Consider the following 23,897-nt stretch of genomic DNA (forward strand, 5'->3'; position numbering starts at 1 on the left):
CAAGTGTTAGTGGAGTAGTTCTCGAAGTGTGGTAGGAGAAGCGCTAGTGGCACACAAGCACCCTCTAGTGGCAGGGGAAAGCTCGACTAAATTGTTTCAACATCTTTTGTTTAACCGATTACAGCTCATTTATCAAATAAAACTATTTTTCAGTTGTACTTGCTGTAAAATGTTTGTAAAGAAACACATTTCAGGTGAACACTTGCAAAGATTTGTGATAGTCATTGTATATTTTCTAATGACCACAGGCTTTACCCATTCCGAATAAACTGTGAAATAGCAATCTCTCAGGCTATGCGTATGTGCTTGGGCTACATCCATAGATATATATATTTTTTTTTAAAGAAATATTTTTACCTGGCCATGCCCAGACTGGCAAATCCTGCTGGTACAATGAGAACATCAAGGCGGCGGAAGGGATGAACTCCTAGGACAGTATGGGCTGCAGCTAAACATCGGGGCAACAGGGTGAGGATCCCAATCTAAAACATGAAGAGCAATGCATCTGTAAACTATATAGTCAGAAAGCAAGTGTTACAAAAAGTACCATATTTATTCAATAAAGACAAAGTTAAACAAGTGACAACAAGAGAGGCCGTTGAGCCTTTTGTGTTTTTCCCAAATCCAAGCCTGTTTACCCTGTCAATAGAATTCATTGGGTTATGAATGGTGAATACATCACTGTATTTACTTATAGTTGTCTGACTCAGTCATATAGGGCCAGTACTCAAGACTCAATCAACAGTCTCTATGCTGGCTTCAGCCAAGTAGATTTATTTTTAGAGAAAAGAGTCATAATTTTATGACAAAGGGGTCTCCCGTAAACTGAGCTGCAAAGCTTGCAGCAAAAAAATTAAAAGCTAATGTGTTGTCCCTTTCCCCCCAAATTGTTGTACCTTCCTATAGACTTATGTATTATTTATAAGTTTTTAATTGGTTAGTATACAATGCATTTTTAATCTTGCAGTACTAGTTATAACCTTATTGTTGTTGTTGTTTTGAGAAAATGCTAGAATTTTGGAAACCAAACTAAATATTTATTCTTTTGATGGTGATTTTATATCTAATTTTTGAGTTTTTTTCCTTCAAATTACAGTTTGTCTTTCATTGTTAATGTTTGGAAATAGTTTAAAAAAAAAAAAAAAAACTATTGCATGCATTCACCATACTGCCCTCAAGTGAATACAACAGGACACTTGCTCCAACACAAGGCCCCGAAAGAGTTAGAACGGGATGACCGGTATATTAATCACGCGACATAACAAATCGACAATGAGTGGAAAAAAATGTACACTGTGGGTACGCATATATCAAGGCACCACTGCATAATTTTCTGAGGTGTAAACGTTTCCCAACCTGTGCCTTTTGCAGAAGGCCAACGGGGGCAAACACACGGTGTGGGATCACACGCTGGGACTTCACGGCGCGTTCGACGAACCGGCAAGGGTAGTCGCCATGGGAACAAGGGAAGCTGTCATCCAACATGGCTGAACAGTCAGGCAGAGAGACGCACTCGTGCTGGGAGGACGAGCTTAGGCAGGCAGTCTGCTCTTCCCTTGGAACATATTGTAAAAGGAAAAGACAAGTTTAATCCAAGGTTAATAAAAAGCCTTTTAATAGGTTTTCCCATAGAGAGCACCCAGAGCGCGTGAGGTATGATACTCATTCCATGTGTGCTGCTCTTTGTTCTAGGCGTGGGAATGAAAGTCATGGAAATATGGTATTTCCTATACATAGTATATATAAAACCACTCCTAAAAAAATCAAGGTGTCACTGTGCAATCGTATTCTTTCAAAATGCAACAACTAGAACCGACTTCGTATCCAAGGGTTTTCGAGTCGGGTCCAAGTTTCCTTCCAACTATTCACTGAAAATAAAGGCCTGCCTTGTACAGGGAGATTCCTGAGGCCGGCAGCAGCCTACAACTGGACTGCCACAGGAGCAAAACCAGAGCAGGAGGAGGAGGCTTACTGGAAATCCTTGGCAGAAGCAGCAGACCTAATGCATGGGGACCCTAGTCCAACTGGGGCCTGCAAGCCACTCACTGTTGCTCGTATCCATAAAAATGTGTCTGCTTTACTTGTTTGCACTCCAAAGATAATTTCTGCTGGCCGCTGAATTGAGAGTATGGAATTCTTAACGCTTTGATGTATTTGTCATAAAAAGGCAGAGTCAAAGCTGCTGCTGCGCCCTTAAAACCTCACTATGTTTCAGGGAATGAAAAGGGAAATGTTTGTCATGGAATGTGGAAAGGCCAGGCCGGGGTTAATGACGCCAGGAAAGCAGGAGGTCTTGCCAAAATAAAGCGCAAACAGTAAAAAAAAAAAAAAAACATAATACACTACCTGCCAATGTGGAGACTGGAGGCTTTTACTACTTTACTGCTTGAACCCAGGTGGGGGGACATGGGGACTGACTCTTTACACTCGTCCCACCGTTCCCATTGGCTTTTTCCACCAACGGGAAGAGGTTCAGTTGGGACTTGTTGCCAATGGCCCACTGCCAGGGTGAAGGTGGAGGCAGGCATGGGCATTGTGACATAGTAATTCCATATCAGCAAACCTGCTGAGAACAAAGAAAAAAGCTGGTAAAAAGTCAGACGAGGGGAAAAAAAAGTTTAAATGGAAAACATTTTACATCAAGTCTCCCCGTAAAACTATCATGACCAAGGGAGCAAGGCTAAATTACTGTAGTAGTAGTAGTGTTGTTGCTTATTTAAAAATATATAGTGTTTATTTGTAAAAGGAATGCTGTGTATTATGGTATCCCACTGTAAAATGATACATTACATTTATGTATTTGTATGTACTACAACTCTGCTTAAATCTAGAGAGAACTATTCAATTAAATATTGAAAATTTTTTACTAAAGTTTAAATTTCACTAAAAATGTATACCATAAAATGTTTGAAAGCAACAAAAAGCAAAAAAAAAAGTTTCAACAAGCAGAAAATGTATGTTTTTACCCTAACATTGATGTCATGAAGCAAAACGAACCAGAATTATGAAGACATGCAAGGGTTCAATCGGCAATGTATGAAGAATTCATATAGTTTTTTTTTTTTTTTAAATGAAAGAAATTAATTACTTGTCTCCACATCTATAATAGGCTCAATCTGTTCTTCCCCACTCATCAAGACCACACAGTCGCAGGGGGCCCGCATTGTGGCCTGCCACGTTGACATGGCAACAGGCGGCTCCTGGCAGGGGAAAAGGGCTCGGTTGTTGATGGGTGAGCCCGCGGTGTACACGCACGCCCTGGAATGAATATTGAATGTAAGACAAGATTCATTCCATAGGCTTTTAGTAAACACGGTCCATGTACAGAATAATACAAAAAAATACACAAAAATGATGCCCACTTCTGACATGACTGGTTTTGTAATTTGAACAACTTGATAACATAACAAATAAATTTACAAGCACTACTCCAGACTGGCACAAAAATAGGAAGTGAGGAAAGTATATTTCTTACCTACTCAAGCATGTCCAATCATTATTTTTGTTTCTATCTGCACATTTAAGCCCAAATATTGGTAATTATTCAATAAAAGCCTATTATCATATTTATCAGTTTAATTATAAATGAATGGAAAATGCACAATCTATAAAATACACAAAATATGCAACAGAATTTCAGTTTGGTGTTAAATTAAAATAGAAAAAAGGGCAAAAAACTTCTTATTGGAGGCCAAAAAAATCAAAATAATGTAACTCCCCTATTTTGTTTTTTTAAGTCATTTGCCTTATGTAACAAATCAAATTTCTCCTTTAAACTTAAAGTTAGTAATTCCTACATAAGTTTGTTTGAGATCAAAAACATGTAGATAGTAAATACAATGATTTGTTTATTTGTTTAGCTATAATATTTTTTAACACGGAAACATAGGGTCCTTGGTGAAATCAAATAATTTTCATCAATACCTGTTGTCCTGGTCTTGAGTCCACCTGACAGAAGCCCCAGTTGGCTTTGTCTCATAGGAGATCCTGAGGGCTCTGGGGAAGTCCTTCGGGGAGGATACTCCTTGCTTCCAGACCTGCAGACTCCAGCGGTCGGTATGAAAACACATCGGTTCTCCATCTTGCTCTACTCCAGGGGCACGGCTACAAGCTGAGAAGAGCTCTTGCTGTCGCCTCCATTGAGCCGAGGGCATGGAGACCAGCGCTTGGATGAGGTCAGGGGGCCGAACCCCATTAAAGAAATCTGACAAGAACGTGACATTCACCTCCTCTACCTTTGACACAGCTATGTCACAGCAATCAAGAATTAGGGTAAAAGGACCACTAGGTGCCCACTTTAGATGATCAACTACCACGCCCATCCCAGCATCGTTTTTGAATGATGGAGTTTGGTTTCCATCATGTTCTGCGGCCTCTCCACAAGCAGTGGGTTCCAGGAACAGAACCACACTGCCACTAATGACTTTTCTTTGAAAATGAACACACAGATCTAGAGCATAGTGTTTAACTAGCATGTGGCTAGTGTTTGCACAAAGTGGAAGATCGTCTGTGTCAGATATGACTGGCGGATCTCCAGGTTGCTCCATGTGATATTACTCATGTGTTGGCAATCGTTACCCTGAAAGTTTAAGCACTATAGAGCATCGTGGCAGCCGTGATAGTACATGCATGTGCTGTAATTCGAAGTTGAAGATAAACTTTCTATTTGATGTCAGAATAAATAGATAAACGTGACAAAACAGCACTAGATGCCATTCATTGATGGAAGCTCACCGTTCTGGAGCGCACGAGTCAATAACGCCAAAGTTGTCGAAAGGAGATGACGTGGTTGGAAGCGACAGGAGGAAGTCGTAGTTCTTTATCCATTGGAATGGTGCGGTCATAATGCCTGCGACGGCAAAAATGTAGTTCTTCATCCCGTTTCCGACAAGACGCGCCTCATTTGTTATTGTTTTTGGGATTAAAACTTCTTTTTTGATTAATCATGTTTGCATTTTTAAAGAGTCAATTTATTCATCATCATTTAAGACAAGAACTCAACAAACAAGGAGGAAAATCTTATCTTATCTTCTGAACCACTTTATCCTCATTAGGGTCGCGGGGGGTGCTAGAGCCTTCCCCAGTTGATTCCAAAACTGATGCTGAAAACACAAGTAACCACAATACATGCAAAGCACACCATATATATGTATTGCATATGTAATTATATACATGTGGAAAAGGTATTGATGCTGTTATTATTCTTGAAACAGTACATCTGTCAAGTGAACACTTTCCATTTTATTGATGTTTTTCCAGTATTATGTAATGACCATAACAATCAAACACATGTTGTAAAACACAGCAACAACAACAATTGTTCAATATGGAATTAGTTTGTTTTGATTGGCATCGGCAGCACTGAATTATATTAACAAAAATATTACATCTTTCTTACAGTCTCAATCAAATCTGGGATGAGAATATTAATAATAAAATAAAATTTAAAAAAATCATGTCTTGTTTCTCATTGGAATGTGCAAGTATCTATGTTGTGGTCACTGATTGGTCTTGCAATGATAACACATTCAGAACTGGTTTTTAAAACACAATTTACTTTTATACAAGGATATGTCGAATTATATACCAATTTTACACAATTTTTCTTAGGGGATAAGCATTAATTTACTCAGTGCCCCAGATATACAAGTTGAAAGAAAACAACACTGTGCGCAATGAAGTGAAATGAGTTCTGTTTGTACAATAATGTATTATTGCTGTCCAGTATATGTTTAGGAAATGTATCTTCAGTAATATACCATACAGTATTTTGACAAAAAGCAAAACGAACCTAACAATGTGCGGTAGCACCTGAAATTATTGCTTTAAAAAAAAATGGCACTGTGGAATTGCAACACACATAGTTTTCTCAGTACCAAACCCTGACTGTTAGTATTTTAATCAATACTAATGTTGCTGTTATTTAAAAAATATAATTCTACAAAACAAAAATATGTATTTTCCACATTTGTACACTATTTTATGTGCCATTGTTCAAACTTACAATATAGTGCAGATAAGTCCCTCCACTGCATGCAAACTTGTCAGGTAACTCCAAATAAATTAAATTAAAAAAAAAGAGAAGCCTCAAATTCAAAAATACAAACGTCTAAATTGTGTGTTTAACACACAGATTAGAATTTTAAGCCCTTTAACAAAAAAAAAAAAACAGAATCATTTATTGCATAAGTGACATAACATATCCATGTTATACCAACTATCTCACACGCGCAATTTCACACTGAAGGTGAGAGAAGAGCATTATTGGCACAAAGGTCCTGAACCAGCATGGACCCAATGTTTGCAGCATCATTAGGCTTTGAACTTTTTACAGCGAAGAGTCGAATCCTGCTTATCTCAAGTACATAAAAATAAGAATTATCATAAGGAATATTAACACTGCTGGTTGTCTTTTTTTGAGAACTCTGAACCAACTGTCATAGTGAAATGAGGTCACCACAGACAATTTATTTCCTCCTCTTCATAAAGGTTTGTATACCGGACTCGCCAAGGGTCCTCAGGAGACTTCCTCCTGAGTTTTGCGGAAACTCAGACGTTTGAAGGAATCCCTGCATAGCAACACCAAAGGGTTATGGGTACATGAACATTAGATTTGGGCATTTTCCCCCCCTCCTTTTTCTAAAGTCAGCAGAGAACCAATTAGTCCATTAGTTGACGTTTCGATTTTGCCACCATTAGGTGAATCCGCTGAATAATAGTCCATTGTGGCAACTCATTTACATTGTAATTTGTTTAAGTGAGAGAGAATCCATAAAACTGGGAAAAAATAAAAGCACGATCGACAGGGATTACAACCAATATTGTTTCTCCTATATTATGAGTTTTCTAAAGCGATGCATCTCTAATTCTGATAAAATCCCACATTAATAATTTAGCTGTGTTTTCATTCAAATATGTTCAAGTTTTTGAGCAGTTATTCATTTTTATTTTAAGTGAGATAAACCTGTTCAGCATATTCTACAATATAAAACACATTAGCTTTTTCTGGAGGCAATTGCTTCACTTGAAATGAACTATTTCACTTTGAGAGTTTGTTCTAATGTTGTCCTTTCTTCAATGTCAATCCAAATGACATGACATCAAAGATGTGATTTTAATCCTTTAATGCTAAGTGGGTCTGAAATGTGTGAAACCATGAAATGCTCCCTCACCTGTTCTCCAGCCGTGGTCTAATGATAGGTTTGTATAACTCAGGGATCTTCCTCTCCAGCATGGGCCTCAAGTTTTCACGTAGGCGGTTATAGTTCTTCTTAAGTTCCTGCTGGTACTCCTTCTGGTCTGACGTGATCAAGTGTTTGTTCTTCTCGACAGCCTCGCCACACCTGGGAGGACAAAAAGTGAAGGAAATATATCATCCAATGGGCTGTAATGTGCTTGTTGAGAAATTATCATAAATAAGTCGAGCTCTTCAAGGATCTTGTCCCACTATTGTTATAGCGATTAAAAAAGGTTGGACGAGATACTGGCCAATTTTCCTAAATATATCTATAGTAGATGATGGTTTACTTGTTTTTACATTTCCCAAAAAAAAAAGACTTAAATAGTACATGCATCTGGCTAATATTGTATAAGTGCTGCCTTTACGTAATGACTTGGAATGAAATCGGAAGAGAGGATTGCCTTCTTTTTCATATGAGATAATGAACGCTAAACTAAGAGTGGAACCAAGAGGGAAAAAAACCCAGGGTAATCCAACCTCATACTAACAACAGTCTTTATCCATTTGACACAAATTAGCAGTCTTATGCAAGACAAACAATCGCATGCCCATTGGTAGTTTCCACCCAATAGTATGCAACGGCATAATCATTTGCATGCAAGAAGAGGAACACTGGTAGATCATAATAATAATGAGTTAAACCGTCTGAAGCAGGACAGTGCACAAATTCAGGAGGTACTCCGTGAGGAAATCAGGGAGACTTGGGTGATTACTAACACATCCCACAGTTAATCCGCCAAAATTAAATGAGAGTAATATGGAAAAGGCATTTGTATGTAACAGTATAGGGTTCAGTAAATAGTCAAGTTAAAAAGCATGATTGACCTGAGGGAAGAACTTTCTAAGGCGAGGTTTGTTGATGTGTATAAGTTCAGTGACGAACGCACCAACGCTAAACATTTGAATTCTATTGAAACCTTTGTAAAGCCTCGTGCAAATGTGATTCAAGTACTGTGAGCACTATACATTGCATTTCCACTGTATATATATATGTATATATATATATATATATGTATATATATATATATATATATATATATATATATATATATATATATATATATATATATATATATATATATATATATATATATATATATATATATATATATATATATATATATATATATATATATATATATATATATATATATATATATATATATATATATATATATATATATATATATATATATATATATATATATATATATATATATATATATATATATATATATATATATATATATATATATATATATATATATATATATATATATATATATATATATATATATATATATATATATATATATATATATATATATATATATATATATATATATATATATATATATATATATATATATATATATATATATATATATATATATATATATATATATATATATATATATATATATATATATATATATATATATATATATATATATATATATATATATATATATATATATATATATATATATATATATATATATATATATATATATATATATATATATATATATATATATATATATATATATATATATATATATAATTTTTATTTGTATGTATTCCCTAAAAAATCCGAGGCATATCAGGGAAATCCAGGATTCTAAATTAGCATTCAAACAGGAGCAGTTATTGCCTACAGCTCGCACATTAACAGTGAATTTGCCAACATCATGTGCCATCCTCTCAGGCATCAACCCCATGAAGGCAAAAATAAGGCATGCCAAAGAGTCTTTTCTATACATGTTTTTTTTCCACAAGGTTTCTTTGTGTGTGAGAAACTTGAAAGTTTGGTAAAAATTTAGTGTATGAATTTACCTTGCAAGACCATACTACTACTCCCCTATACCAGAAAGAACTCACAAAGACAAGACCACTTTTGAGAGTAGAAACTGAGACAAAAGAGAGAACATACTAACTACACAATTCATTCTAAAAAAAAACAACTCCTGTTTCTTTTTCAAAAAGATTGCATTGAACCTACAATTGTGCTCACTTTGAAAAATGGAAGAAATCCAAGGCTGTCAAAAAATAACAACACCCAAGTACCGGGAGGATATAGCTCCACAATTTCAGAATTATGGGGCAGATCTACTAGCCACCAGAACACTCTGGTGCTTCTTCTTTTATTAAAAAAAACACTTTATAAGCTTATAGACTGCCTATAAAACAGCAGAAGGAGGCTTATATGTAATACTACATGATGAAAAACTAAACACTCATTTCCCCAGCTGTCCCACAAAGGCCCCATTCCCCAGGATCGAAACTAAGAACTGTTTTGGAAATTAGATAAATATTTGCCAACCTGCTTGTAGCAATCAGTGCAAACCGGAATGTAACATGCGAGGTTCTGGAAAATGAAAACCACCTTTTTGAGGCACAATGACCGGGTGGGTGCCTTCCCAGATGAACATAGGCAGATGTAAATGCACCCGCACACAAGCACTCTCTCTCTCTTTGCTTCATCAAAATCACTCTAACGGATCCATTACTGTGAGCAGGATGGTTCAAATTATCGTCCTAATTATTCAAAATACAATGAATCCCTTGGGAACAATGACGCTTTGAATGGCAAGAAAAATAGCTCGGTGATAACATGAGGAATAAAAGCGTGTGCTATCATGGAGCGAGAATGAAGAAAAGCGCTCCATACAATTGTTCGGGTTCTTTTCCATTCATCCTTCTTGTTTGATTAGTTTAACAATCAGATGTGATATTTTGCCATTTTCTCACTTTCCTCATTCAGAATTCAAAGTAAATTTGATTGTATTTTAGCCATAGGAAAGTTTTAATACCACTTATTCCAAAGTTATGTGTTATTTAGTATAGATAGCACTCTCAATGTGATAGGGGAAAGATCATTCCAGTTAAAGATCAGATTAGTAATTCTTTGAGAGACTCAGAATTTGCCTTGGGTTTTTCTGCAAGTTATTACGAAATGATCCCCATCAAATTGGTATATGAATTCAACATGTTCTGTGGGAATGAAATGGGGGCAGGAATGTTTATTAATGGTGAACTATTCTCAAATTCATTCCTCACTTAGATACAAATGAATATAAATATATATATACTTTTCGCTGAAAAATGTACACATTTGCATATTTTCCAGTACCAAGTATTTCTGAGAATTGTAATTAACTCTTAACATATTTACAATTTATCTAAAATAAATTGTAAATATGTTAAGAGTTAATTACAACTCTAGGAAGCTTGGCATTGATCATGAACTAATTTACTACCAAACATCATGTCACAAGACATCGCTTTTTTTCAGGAGCCACAAAATATTGAGCTTGCGGGCCAGTAATAATAGAGCATTTTGACAGACTTTATACAGTACACTGAAATATTCTTTCAGTACCTTGGTAAATCACGTTCAATTGGTGGATTACGATTTCGCTGACGCCATCTTACCTCATAATAAACTCCTTGAAACACAGCCGCAGTTTATTGTGGTGACGGAAGAGCTTAGGGTCCACTGGGATCTCATTCAGGAAGACCTGGGCCACTTCCAGTGGGCCCTACACACAAAAGAGAAGGAAGGGGCCAACACACAGGAGTCAGGGTTCAAGAAAGAGAAAGCAAAAAACAAAATCACAGGAAGGAAAACGGGGCTTTAGAGAGGAAGCATACTAATGTTGGAGTGTACCAACAAAGGAGGGATGGGAGTCCGAATCCTGTCATCGCTCACTCATAACAGTGATTCTCCAATACTCGGGCCGAAAAACACATTAACAAGGACTGCTTCTTAATTCCCAAGTTGATAGGCATCCGTTGTTAACGTGTAAATATATAAATAATATAACAGCTTCAAGTTTCCCCCCAGAATGTGTTTTTTGTACATTAAGGGTAAAAAAGTGTGACTAAAACCTGTTGTAAATTTCATTCATATGCATATTTTTATACTCTTTTCCATGCACTTCTAATGTTCCTATTCTGCTTTCTCCAGTAGAGAACTATACTGCCTTAAGATCTACCCATTTGGCTCCAATTTCCCAGTATGAGGCGTATTTTTCCCAAAGCATATTCGTCACAAAAACCGCAGCACACTCGTGTAGCGCCTGTTTCATGACAGGAGTGGCTAAACAGCTCTGATTAGCATCCCGAAAAAGACTCTTTCATGTACTGCAGACCCAAACAGAAGGAAAACCCAGGCTCCTCTACTGATTACGCTGGAGACATTGATGTTTACGGAGCTGCTGCGTGTTACGCAGACATTGGGACCTGAATGACGAGACCAGTTAGATTAGAAACTCGGAGATAAAACACATTTTGACATCCGGCACGTCGGCAGAACCTGGAAGCAATCACATCAAAGCGAGCTTGGGTTCGAGCAAAGTGTGCCACATGAAAGGGAGGGCGGCCATGAATTGACGTTTTAACTCAATGGTGGATGGAGGAGGTAGACGGAGGGGGATTAAGGTTATGGATGCAGCGAAGACTTTGATCACGTCTCCCACCTGCAATCGGCCACTACAATAGTAATTGTAAATGTGATAAGTTAAATGGAGCTAATTTATACAGCTCTGTTTTAACCCTTCTGATACGTTTAAAGAGAGCAAACAGGGGACACTGATAGAGGAGAAGTGTATAGACGGTTTCTATGATTAATTTGTGATAGATTCAGTCAGACCTTTCCAATGTAACAGTTTTTTTTAAACATATACTTTTCTTAGGTAATTTAAAAAATATATATTTGAATGGACTTATTATGAGCTGGCCAAGAATTAGGGATCGGCCTAAATATTATTAGTGTGGAAAAACTATCATAGTGCAAGTGTATACTTCTTTTGAAGGTCCATATATTGGCAATTAACCATATGCAACTCTATAATTTTAAACATTTTTTTTACACAACTTAACACACACACACACACACACATAATATGTACCTGGTTAACAGTGGCTCCCACTGAACCTTGCAACAACATCTGTAACATGACAGCATCTGGTTGCTCTCTGTGCGTGGCCACTGCCAGCTCCCTGGTTTTCTTCTGCATGTCCTCAATGGCCACCTCAATAGGTGTCAGGTCAAACTGAGGTACCGGGAAGTAGAAATATAACATTAGTGGCAACCAATAAATATGGACAGCGACTTTGACACACTACCTCCTCCTTCTGAATGACATTGATGCGCGTCTTGACGTAAGGAAAGGCGTGCATTGTGGTGAGAATAGTCTTTCTCTTGTACTGCTCGTTGAGCTCACCACGGGGGCGCCCACTCTTGGTGAATGGCGTGGTGTACAAGAAACGGCGCAAGTTGAAGTTCTTCTCAAAGTTGGTCAGCCGGTCTTTCATCTCATAGTCATCAAAATATGGCTCCACGTATGTGACCTGGATATAAGCCTACACAGGAGCATAGGTTTAATTAAGCAGCTTAGGGTATACACTCACTGGACATTACAATAGGTATAGACATATAGGGCAACTTTTGTGCCAAAGGTTCACATTTATTTTTATATTAACATTTTAATGAATAAAAACAAACACTGGTTATGAAACAGCTCCCATTGTATTGTTGTGTGTGTGTTCCTATAAATCCAATAAGGAATTATAAAATACTAAAATATTGTTCAATTAACACACCTATTATAGGTGTGATGTGCTGTTTTTAATGCATATAGAAGAATAAATCAATCTTATCAACTATTATGGTTGCATGCAGTGGATGAAAAAAACATGGAGTTATAATCCAGTTAAAAAAATTGGGTGATGTTGGATGTTTTACCTTTTTGGGGTTGAGTTGTTTTCTATCCACAGGTGTAGAGTCTTTGATCATCACAAGGACATCCTCCCCGAAACATTGACCGTAAAAATTCTGGCAGCCGGAAAAATATGTTAATTTTACATGGCAGCATACCATTATTAATATCATCGTTTTATCAATTAAATATCCCTTTTTATGTACAGTATTTCTTTGCTAATGTAATGCAGGAAGCCGATCTGCATGGATACTTTGATCTACAATCACAGTGACACATTTGCATACTTTTGAGCATGTAAATCAGGGGTGTCCAAAGTCTGGCCTCGGAGCCATTTGCAGACTACTCGATGTTCAATCATGAGAGTGAGCTGTTTTATTATTCAAAAAAAACAGCATGAGTTCTGCCATCTTACATCTTTGTTTACAGTTCTATGCATGTATTGTTGATAGTTTTTCTACCCCTGATGCCATTTAAATTTCCATAACCATTTCTATAGGGAGAAACAGAGCACTCAAATGGGTCCGAGTTGGTCAGACAAACTGCAATTTGCATTTACACACGATGGCTTTACCCGATGGTTTTATTCTGAAGAACATTACATTTTGCAAATGCATACCCTAAGCCTAGTTTCTTTGTTTCTAAAGCTTCAAGTGTAAAGGAATCACATATGTATGGGTCATTATACAAGTAAAATACTAAAAGAATAAATAATGTGCATATTTTTGTCTAGAAAATGTGTCCTTGCATATTACTATCAGGGCTTTAGAACGAAAATATCTCAGACAGTCAGACTGGGTCCTTGAGCCTATGTTGGGAAGATTGCAGGGGTGTGTTTTTGCATGTCTGTAGTAACGAAAGCCAAGATAAGTATGGCATCACCTGGACCAGATAGAGAAACGTGAAAATCCCGATGTGGGTATCGAAAGACCACCTGGAAGATGCATGACAAAACCACCTGAGATGATCATGCCTGCATGCTATGTTTAATTTGTGCGCCACACAGTAAGGCATTGGAGATGGCACACCTTTGTAGTTTATTCATATTAGACCACCTAGGGGACAGTACTGATATTATTCTATAACTGGACTTTACACTTGTCAAGGGCAAGGTAATCTCAGCCGGGATCCTGTATTGTGTTTATTTTTAATATCTCTGGAAACTAATATACTTGGAGGAAATTGCAATCTGTGTGTGAGTTCTTCTTAAATGCATTTATAAGTTCCTATCATGAGAATTACTGAACATGCTAAGGTTAATCTTACGAAGCTAAAATGTAAACTTGGTTTCCTTGGCCCACATTTGGTGTTAGATGTCCAGGGAGATCCTATTGTCCAACAGCATGCAATGTTCAGATTTTAGGCAATAATGACAACATTTTTAGCTGTTTTTTCTCTGCTTACAAGTAACATGAACAAGATTAAGTGAACAATATTTTTGTTATTTTTCTTCAAATGCCCTAGACACCTTATACTGAAGATATATTTGCCTCACCTCCAAACGGTGCGATATCTCGGGCAGGTGCGTGATGGCTGGCTCCTTGTAAATGAATTCCCGCTCATCCAGATCACCAAACTTGCTGCCATAAAAACCCACCCGGAAGTAGGTGCCAAACATTCTTTTGTGGCCCTGCAGGAAAATGACAGATGAAATACATCTCCTGTAAATGATGACCTTTTTTCTGCATACAGGTAGATCCTATTTTTTATTTGTATTTCAGAATGTATAACTACAAAAATAAGTGCAGACATATTGTTGCCTGGAGATTTCAGGTTAGCAAAAGAGTGCATATGTTGACTTTTTTTTATTACAAATAAACCAAAATTAAATGACCGTATTTTAAGCAATATTACAAACAGTACTCATTTAGCAATAGCAAATAATAATAAAAACAGGGTTTTTTGATAATGCAGATTTATGCAGTAGTAAGTTCATTCACAACTCTTTGCTCTTGTTGGTCAATCATAATCATTTTTATGCTTTTATTACCTTCTGAATGATGTTGTCAAATGCTCTCTGCAGTTTGTCATGGGTGAATGCCAGCTTCTTGAATTCCCTATGTGCCTCCAGGATAGGAATGATTACCTTATAGACCTCATTAACTGCCTCATACAGACCCCCCTGATAAGACAAGAAACAGCTCTGTTGGTTACCAGAGTGACGGGAGCGCCAATTTTTATGCGATAAGTGATAGAAATGGAGGCAAATGAGGTGGGGGCTTGGCTATTACGTTGCTGAACAGCTCGGCGGCCTGCTCCAGCAGCCCCACAAGGCCGTTCTCAGTGAAGTAGCGGCCCGAACACACGCCGTCCTCATCGGGGGACAGGATGTCGTCTGACACGGCCGACTCCTCCAGCACATTGGAGGAGATGCTCTGAGGAGGGAAAATCCATGAATCCAATCAATCACTTAGCCCTCTTAATGAAATTAGCAATCACGTGGCTGAATTGAAATGGAGGAGCAGGAAATGGAACTAATGTGATGACCCTACAATCAATGACCTGTTGACTGCTGGAGGTCAGGATGTCTTGCACATACACACCTAATTGTTACACGTGCGTGTTACAGCTCATCAATATCAAACTCACCACAAGTGCACATTTACTTTTTCATTACCAACAGGGAAGTTCTTGCCATTGGAATGAGATCTGGCATTAATTAGATACTTGTAGGATTTTTTATTTAAAGCAAGCCCACTGTGGTTAGCAAGTTGGCCTCACATCGAGGGTTCAACCCTAGATTTGGACCTTCCTGTGTCGAGTTTGCCCAAGAAAGATGAATGAATGAATTTATAGTTATATTTTTCTTCATAAAAATATAAGAAACTGATTTTTCTGATTCTATAGCCTTTAATACTGATGATAATATAATGATTGTTACTGTATTTTCATTATTATTGTTTGTATAAATCAAATATTATTATTATTATTATTTTTGTATATATCATTTGTCATTACAATAGGTATGAAGAAAATCTCAAGGATAATATAATAATAACCACAAATTAAAAATTAGAAATTAGGATTGTATTTAAAAATAATTGACTATAATCTGTACATTAAAATTTGATTATCTCATGGACTTCAATGCAATAATTCAAAAATAATAAAATAATTCAATTGTATAAGTGGGCAATTTCTCTTTTGACTTTCGATAATAATCCACATGAACACTATTTTTTGACTCAGGAAAGCAGATGATGTACAGGTAAAGCTATGGCTCTCTATATACTAGCCTTGCGAGCATACAGCTCCCCCCACAGGACACGTTCAACCCAATTTGGACAACTTGCAACGAGATAAGTGTAACGTGTGTGTTCAATCAATGATCTGTGTATGTAATATTCCATATATTCTATTATCCACCTGAAAGGTGACACTGCCAATGGGCAGGTACTTGTGATCTTCCAGCATACTGAGGTACTCAGCCACCAGAGCAGCGGCGTGCACTAGACACATAGCCGACTCAGTGTAGCACTTTCTTTTGCTGTGCTTCTCCGCCATGTTTTGCAGCCACGTCAAACGCAGGTCAGGAGACGTCTGGTAGCCTTTTGCTATCCTGGTTCAACAGACAGTTGGGAAGGAGGATGTCATTGCTATTGATTTAATTCTTAATAAAATCATAGTTACTAGACAAGAGTATTAGTAATAGTAGTTAATTCCATCATAAACCACTCATTTCAACTACATTAGCGGAGCAAAATATTACTCTTTAGTTCATGCAGTGAACTACAAATAAAATGAAAAAACCATGAGCTATTGCTTGGCCACATTTTAGTTTTACCATTTGCTAATGTCTGGCAGATAGGTAGTTTCACCCAAAACAAATTTTAAAAAAATTAACAATTAGAGTATTTAGATAAAAAAGAAAACTACCTTTAGACAGAATGGATGATTTGATACTTTTTTTAACGTTAATCAATGCATCTGCAGATCAAATGTTTTCTTTCCTATAGAACAAGTAATCTTAAACTTGCCAGGTTGAATTTAGGTGAAAAGAGTGTATACAATTGAAGAAGACCAAAAATAAACCCATTGCATGATATACATGGACCACACATATGGCTCTTTGGTCTCCACCAACCTGCTGTTTGCATTTGCATGTAAACAAAAGAGTCTCAGAAAGGAGCCAAAGTGTTAGCACATGGTTGCCATGGTAAGACAGTCAAACAGAGGCAAACAAGCCAGAGAGAAAAAAGGGAAAAGAAACCAGGTGGATAGACACGTGCATGAGTTACCTGTACATAAGGTCCATGAGCATCTCGGGGTCTTCTTGGAACTCTCGCATCTTTACAGTGTCTGACAAGATGCTGTTGAGGTTCCTCAGGAGCTCGTCTACCTAGAGACAGGGTAGTGATTGAGGACATTGCATTTTTTTAACTAATGTCGATCAATTAAAAAAAAAAATAAAAACAAGTGGCAACTTAACAGTCCTTCAACCTGTAAAAACTCCACACTCTCACTTTGTTGTTGTTTTTGGAGCCAACACTAACTATAAAATGCTACTCCTCCATTATATGTGGACAGATTAGAAAAACATTTGGGTAGGTACATGTTAGATATGTGTACACCTTTATAACCATAGGTTTATGTGTATATGATACCTGCAAGGGTAACTGTGTGTTTTGCATCTCTGCATCCTCTTCAGCGTAGGCCAGGATGGTGCGCAGGGAACGTCTTAGGTGTTCCTCCTGGAAGTCTGACGACTTCCCTACAAGCGAGGCCAGCGACATGGTCACCTGCATTTTCACTCTGGAAAAGTTCTGCATAATACACACACAAACACACACAGAATGACAACTATGAACCTTTTACACAGTATTCACATTATGGGCAATGAATTTATCATCTTAACACGCATAAAATATGTTCTTATTCATATACAAATGTAAGTGTGTCTGTGTTATCAAGATGTAATGTGTTGTCTAAATATCATAGTGCACATTTCTTAATGTGTAATTATTAGTGCTGTCAACATAACGCATTAAGCCAGATTTAGCATAAATTTACTTTGTCGCTGTATGTAAATTTATTAAGGCACGATTAATTATGGTCCTTCCCACACACTGCAGTTTGGACTCCCAGACATCATGTGCAACTCTCTCTCACAAGAGACTCATTATTGTTGCCCAAGCTGGCCCAGAGATTCGAGTTGAAATCTTGGTTGTCAGGCGAAATTTAATTTGGGGTTTTAATGGCCAAAATGGGGCTCATTGAGGTGGAGGGATGAGCATGAACCCGCCTGGCCGCTTGCTGAAACCCATTATGGTCGTTTTCGAGCATGTTAGTTTCTACTGCTCTAAAGCTCCAGGCAAGTCATGCCACCCTCATGGCCGTCCGATGTACAATATTTATGGGCACAACAGCGCAGAGGATTGGCATGAATTCCCTGTTCTCAGACAAAACTTAACCGTGGCTTTTCAGCCCAGAGTGGCATTCTGAGGCAGATTTACTGGTGCAATCCCTCCAATTCCTGAAGCATACCCAATTGTGGTTTACATGTGGGCAAAATGCACATAAAAACAGTACAACAACCTATTGAAGAACCCTTCATATTAAAGTAAAGTATCAAATATACCAAATGCTGGCATAGAAAGTTATGGCCAACCACAAGCAACATGAACACCATGCATACGTATATTGGTGGATGTTAACTTAAATGAATAGATGTAGAAGCCATCGCAAAACAATGAGCGTAATTCCCTAATATTGTATCCATCACGGTCCTGCCAAGAACAAAAAAGTGCCATTTAAAAAAAGGTGGTGCACAAATTGAATCAGCAACCAAACACATCACAAAGATATAAAATCAGAAACCACTTTGGCTTGATTATGTTGCATCTTCTGCTTGTTGTTGTTACTAGATCCATTCTTCACACTACCTGGCAGTGACATGAGGCCACATGTGCATGCTCAGGATGTGTGTGCGCCTGTGTGTTTATGTGTATGCGTTTGCGATGAGCGCCATCTATCTCCGACATGTGCGGCAAAGCGGGAAATGATCCCCCATTAGCAGAGACATAATCACCCATGGATCATCTCTACGGCCCCATTCTGTTCAACTGAGCATGGAGCCGCGGCCTAACCAACCCATCACTGCCCCCTAATGCACTTGATGTGTGGCTGAACATGTGTGTGTGGTCAAAAAGTAGGCCTATTTAATAAGATTTGTTTCAACACTTGACTTGGCTTGTGTTTTATCTCATTTGTTAAATAAATGTCTTCAACACAAATATCAGCGTTGTATCTTTCTATGTGACCATGATATTAACAGAAGATTGATATTCGGAGGAGATTTCTATTTGCACGGGTCATATGGTTGCTAAACTGATTACCATCACTGCATCTTCTGCGTAAACAAATACAAGTGAGTGAGTGTGTTCTTGTGTGCCTTTGTTTGTGTGTTCAAGTTATAAATGCAGGAGTCTGACTCACATTACAATATCAACAAAGGATTTTTTTTTAAAGTATATAAAGTTAACAATGGCACATGGCCTTTTTAAAGCAGGGATGCATGGAGTTTATTTGAAGAGCATAACACAACTGTCAATGTAATGCGATTTGATGAACAGTTTCGCTACTGTGTTTATTCGTAGTCATATCGCTAGTTATGTGTGTAAAAGTTCGAGAACCATGCACACAGACACCCTGTGGAAATAATTTGGTGGTACACTGATTCAAACCCATATTTTATCAGTTTTAGTCTAATGCAAGTCCCGGGCAAGTCTGAATTGGAATATATTTTTCTTACTAGCAATAGGCACACCATCTTTAAATATAAAGAAAATAAACCAACTAAATATAGTAATGACGTTATGCGGTGTTTCTTTATTGAGGTAGGTAAATTACTGGATAGAGTTGCGTTCAGAGCAGCTGCAAAGGCTTTGCTACCTTCTGTTGCTCGCTCCGCTGGCATGAACGTTAACTTGGTTTTGCTGTGTGGGGAAAATAACCCTCTTTATCATTTTTTTAATTTAATTCCATAATAATTTAACCATCACTACTATTATCGCTATTTTTGTTTAAGACGTTCAACTGCAAAAGTAAAAACGGTAGAAACGTTTTTTAAGGTGAAAGTTTGATTCCAATCTTTTTTTTCCTATGGCAATTGATAAATCAGTTAAAATCATGAAAAATTGTTCTTTGTGATTTTTGTTAATGTTTGTGTATTGTGTCCTGTTTCCCTGTGGTTACTAAGCAGCTAATACAATAATAAACCAATTGCAATCATATCATATTGTGATCCTGGCATATCAAGGTGAATGGTATCGTTAGTTTAAGCTTATCATTTCGTCACTAATGTCTTTATTTAAACAGGAGTAAGAGTGTGGAGGAGGCTGACAGTGAGACATATCTCTGCTCTGTATTCACCCGCACATCCGTCAGCAGAAACTTTTTTTTCCCACAGAGCACCCAAAATAGAAACGGGAATGACATGAAAGTGGTCTGAGATGTGAGTATGTTTGACTTGAAGCACACGTATCATGAGCCATTCTCTGCTCTTATGTGCAATTCAATTCTATTCCTTGAGGTTAGATAAGGAGTAAAAGGTCAGCTGCCATTTGCTTTGGTCTGTCCGGCCAGATAACGCTGAGTGAGTGATCAGACGATGTCGGGTTGTGTGTGTGCTTACACTGGCGTTGCTGTAGCTGTATCTCATGATGAGGTAGAGGGTGGCACACGCCTGACTTCGGTTCTCATCCACAGGGCTGCTGCAGTACTGGAGGACTTTTTGGCACAGGTCGGCACACTGTTCAGCCTCTTCTTCAAAAAGCAGCTCGCCAAACTGGAATGAAAAATTGTGTAAAAATTCTGGAATATTGTGAAAAATATATATGTACGTATATACAACACCTGAGTGGTAACTACTAAAATCAAAGAGTTTTATTTATTCTCTAATTAGGCTAGCATTTTAATACTATATATCCATTCATCATCTTTAATGCGCATCATTGCAAGGGTTGCAGGAGCCTTTCCCAGCTGACTTTGGGCGAAAGGCCAACAACCTAGGCTGGTTGCCAGTCAGCCGTAGTGCACACAAGCAGACAGACACCATTCGCAGTCACAATCATACCGCTACCGAACGGAAATTAATACCCCGCTTTCCCACACAAAAGGTGAAGCACTACACCATCAGCTGGTGCTTAATATACATCCATATCAAAATAGGTTTTCTCGTCAAAGCATGTTGTCAAAAAACAACAATGTGGGGTACCTTAACAACAAGCGCCCTGAGTGTGCTGAAGGTGTGTGAAAGGAAGGTGGTGCTCTGGTTGCAGGTGAGCGAGTGCAGTAGCACCTTCAACACACCACCCACCACGCTGTCCTTGCAGTCCACTAATGGTACTGCCTGCAAAGAAAACACAACATGAGAGAATGTCCAAATACATTATTAGCATCAAGTACAGTTAAAAATATGTGATTTATCATTTAAAAATTGTAATAATTATTATTATACCCACTTCAATGTAATGAACTTTGAAAGAAATACTACTTAAATGCACTGAGGGCACTTTGCGGAGCAGTCATTATCAAACATGAGTAACACAGTCTCCTCCACTTGATACTGACCTGCACAATGGTTTCCAGTAGGTCCAATACAATAAGATTTGCTTCTGTGGCCAAGTTTCCACTGATTAGAGCCTCCTGATCCAACTCTGCCTTGGTCCTGTTATGAAGTGGGAAGATAAATGGAAATGTTTGGAATGGAAATGTTGGCACATATTGCAAAAAAATGAAATACAACAGACTTATCATGTCTGTCGTTGGTCTGTCTCCACTGGGTGAGATCTTTCCTCCAACGTAAGTTTTCTCTTTGACCCATGGTTCTGTCCATTCCTAATAGAAAAAAACATTTTAATTGAAATCATTCTGTATATTAAATTATTTAGACAGTACATTTGCCGTTATGGCACTTGCTCTTTTGAATGCCATTGATTCCACCAGAACAAATGCCATCATTTAATCAAAATGGAATAAAGAAATAACACCTTAGGCCATATTGAGATGTTACAGATAAGGCTGTGGAAGTCCAAAATTGATTTTAAAAAAAGTCCCCAAGGATGTGTGGTCCCTCAAATTGCATGTTACCTCCGACTCGCTTCATCATTTCCCCACGGGCTCCCATCCCTCTCAGCAAGGCTTCTTCAAGCTGGAGCTTGGCTTGCTGGGATTTCTGTAAAGCCTGTGTGCTGACTTTATCACTGCTCTGGTGAGCCTGCACACATAAAATATAACAGGGCAGTTGACGACCAACAATGCCAATGAGCAGACTCGCTGATTCAACGTAAACTCACCCGGTACTCAAAGCAAGACACGCAGATTGTAAGCAGCTCGAGCAGCTTGTTAAGCTGCGAGGGGGGCATGTCCACAGTCCACCGCTGGATCAATCCTGGGTCAGCATTCTTCATCACCCACAGGAAGCATACCAGCAGGTGACGGCTGGTGTCTGCTGCCAAAGTGGCTACAGACTTCCCATGCTGGGGAAAAGAAAATGTTGCTTGACGGGAGATGAACATTGATCCAAAACGTCAAATCAAACTTTGAATTAAAAGCTGAATGGACAAAACTTTTTTGGGCCGAAGACAATGACTACCTGCTAAAAATATATCTTGGATGACTGTAAGATAACAAGACGAGTTTTTATCTGATAAGACAAAAATGCTCCATATTTTGTCAATGCACCATCAAAATGGAACCCAAATTTTCTGCTTCATAAGGAATTCAGACATTCACACATTGCAAGGATGGCTAGCTCCTTTTTCCCTATTTCACAAACTTGAAAATCCACCGTAGACTAATTCACCTTCATTCTCCTGATGATAAATTACGACTCGAGAGGTCTACTGCTGCTTCACTTGTGTGGCAGCTCTTGATAAATGTGGCCATTATCGCCCAAGCACTTTTGGGTGTCCCACCTCGAAAACCTCACATACTCACAGCAGGATTCGGCTTTTTCACCGAACCAACATTCACGGCTTTACCACCCAACATAGCTGTCAAAATATCAATGAGAAGGGGAAGAAAAAAATCATAAAAAAAACATCGATCGGAGCGGTTGAAGGACTTCAGCTGCCATGTTTGGAACGATGATGAATATGAAGCCGTGGGCTGTATAGTGTGAAAGTCACTTTTCCTACTGCTGTGGTTTTTCATACAAAAAAAAATCCAGGGGTCAGGAAAGTGCACTTCTTTCAGGTAAATGTGTAGTTTGCTAAAGAGATACTAGACCTGATGGATGTACAGTTTTTCTCAGATAGGGCAACTTTCTTTTGTGACTGCAATACCCATTAAGTATTATATTTTCCTGTGTGTATGTGGATCTGACAGTTAATCAATCTACCTGAGTGAACTTCACATATCTGGCACAACACACACATGCATACAGTATACACACACTTCTAAAAACAGCATTTAGTTGACAGTTTTTTACCGTGGATGCCATGGAAACAAGAACGTTCCTCCCTAGTGTGTTAAAGGGGTTGCCAGCAATTGCCATGGCTACAGATTGATTGATGGGCGGCACGCTGTCAAGGTCATCCTCAGGTCCACCACTTTTGCTCTTTGCGCAACGTGCGTCAGACACTGTGGAGAGAAACTCACAGGTTAGTTTGGAAGGTTTACAACATTAGGTAGACCTATATAGCATCTTACAAAAAGAAGGCAACCCTTCACATTTTTGTAAAAATATATTTTATCACATCTCATGGTACAACAGTGGAGATAAGAGTCTGTTAAAGCAGTGAGTGTACAAGAGTGTATCTGTATTTTCGGTTGCCTGAAAGTAACCCAAAACAAGTCATTAAATTCCTGGCAACAAATGTGAATATGCTTTTAAGTGAAAATATGCAAATTAAAAGGCTCAATCAGCATTTTTCCTCAACAGTGTCATGTGACTCATTAGTGTAACAAGGTCTCAAGTGTGGATGTGAAGC

General features: G+C 37.9%; 2 protein-coding genes across 11 annotated transcripts in view; both read right to left on the bottom strand.

Annotated features, from left to right (window-relative positions):
• The window catches only part of LOC144215405 (aminopeptidase O-like), a 67,407-nt gene extending 62,594 nt beyond the window's left edge, over nt 1-4,813 (bottom strand). For 7 of the 9 annotated variants that reach the window (XR_013330423.1, XR_013330425.1, XR_013330424.1 and 4 more), the window contains exons 1-5: nt 3,925-4,774; nt 3,089-3,258; nt 2,347-2,566; nt 1,357-1,555; nt 358-482 (exon numbers count right to left, since the gene is read on the bottom strand). Coding sequence is in view for 6 of the 9 variants with exons in the window: in XM_077744308.1 (XP_077600434.1) it covers nt 358-482; nt 1,357-1,555; nt 2,347-2,566; nt 3,089-3,258; nt 3,925-4,547 (1,337 nt within the window). In the remaining 3 variants the exon portion in view is untranslated. Of the gene's footprint in view, nt 1-357; nt 483-1,356; nt 1,556-2,346; nt 2,567-3,088; nt 3,259-3,924 lie in introns of all 9 variants that reach the window. The other 2 variants (XM_077744311.1, XM_077744310.1) reach the window with 2 other exon arrangements.
• Nucleotides 4,814-5,288: 475 nt separating this feature from the next.
• LOC144215326 (dedicator of cytokinesis protein 8-like) overlaps nt 5,289-23,897 on the bottom strand; it is a 52,198-nt gene continuing 33,589 nt past the window's right edge. Inside the window, exons 33-51 of one of the 2 annotated variants that reach the window (XM_077744166.1) lie at nt 23,396-23,547; nt 22,260-22,442; nt 22,054-22,180; nt 21,714-21,801; nt 21,535-21,631; nt 21,179-21,313; nt 20,597-20,749; nt 17,568-17,726; nt 17,202-17,302; nt 16,330-16,522; nt 15,195-15,338; nt 14,954-15,085; nt 14,459-14,593; nt 12,990-13,079; nt 12,371-12,607; nt 12,154-12,297; nt 10,676-10,782; nt 7,173-7,343; nt 5,289-6,569 (exon numbers count right to left, since the gene is read on the bottom strand). In XM_077744166.1, coding sequence (XP_077600292.1) covers nt 6,518-6,569; nt 7,173-7,343; nt 10,676-10,782; nt 12,154-12,297; nt 12,371-12,607; nt 12,990-13,079; nt 14,459-14,593; nt 14,954-15,085; nt 15,195-15,338; nt 16,330-16,522; nt 17,202-17,302; nt 17,568-17,726; nt 20,597-20,749; nt 21,179-21,313; nt 21,535-21,631; nt 21,714-21,801; nt 22,054-22,180; nt 22,260-22,442; nt 23,396-23,547 — 2,600 coding nt within the window. In that variant the 3' untranslated portion in view covers nt 5,289-6,517. The remainder of the gene's footprint in view (nt 6,570-7,172; nt 7,344-10,675; nt 10,783-12,153; nt 12,298-12,370; nt 12,608-12,989; nt 13,080-14,458; nt 14,594-14,953; nt 15,086-15,194; nt 15,339-16,329; nt 16,523-17,201; nt 17,303-17,567; nt 17,727-20,596; nt 20,750-21,178; nt 21,314-21,534; nt 21,632-21,713; nt 21,802-22,053; nt 22,181-22,259; nt 22,443-23,395; nt 23,548-23,897) is intronic. The other variant, XM_077744167.1, reaches the window with a different exon arrangement.

Source organism: Stigmatopora nigra, chromosome 22 (assembly GCF_051989575.1).
Source record: "Stigmatopora nigra isolate UIUO_SnigA chromosome 22, RoL_Snig_1.1, whole genome shotgun sequence".
Classification (NCBI taxonomy): domain Eukaryota; kingdom Metazoa; phylum Chordata; class Actinopteri; order Syngnathiformes; family Syngnathidae; genus Stigmatopora; species Stigmatopora nigra.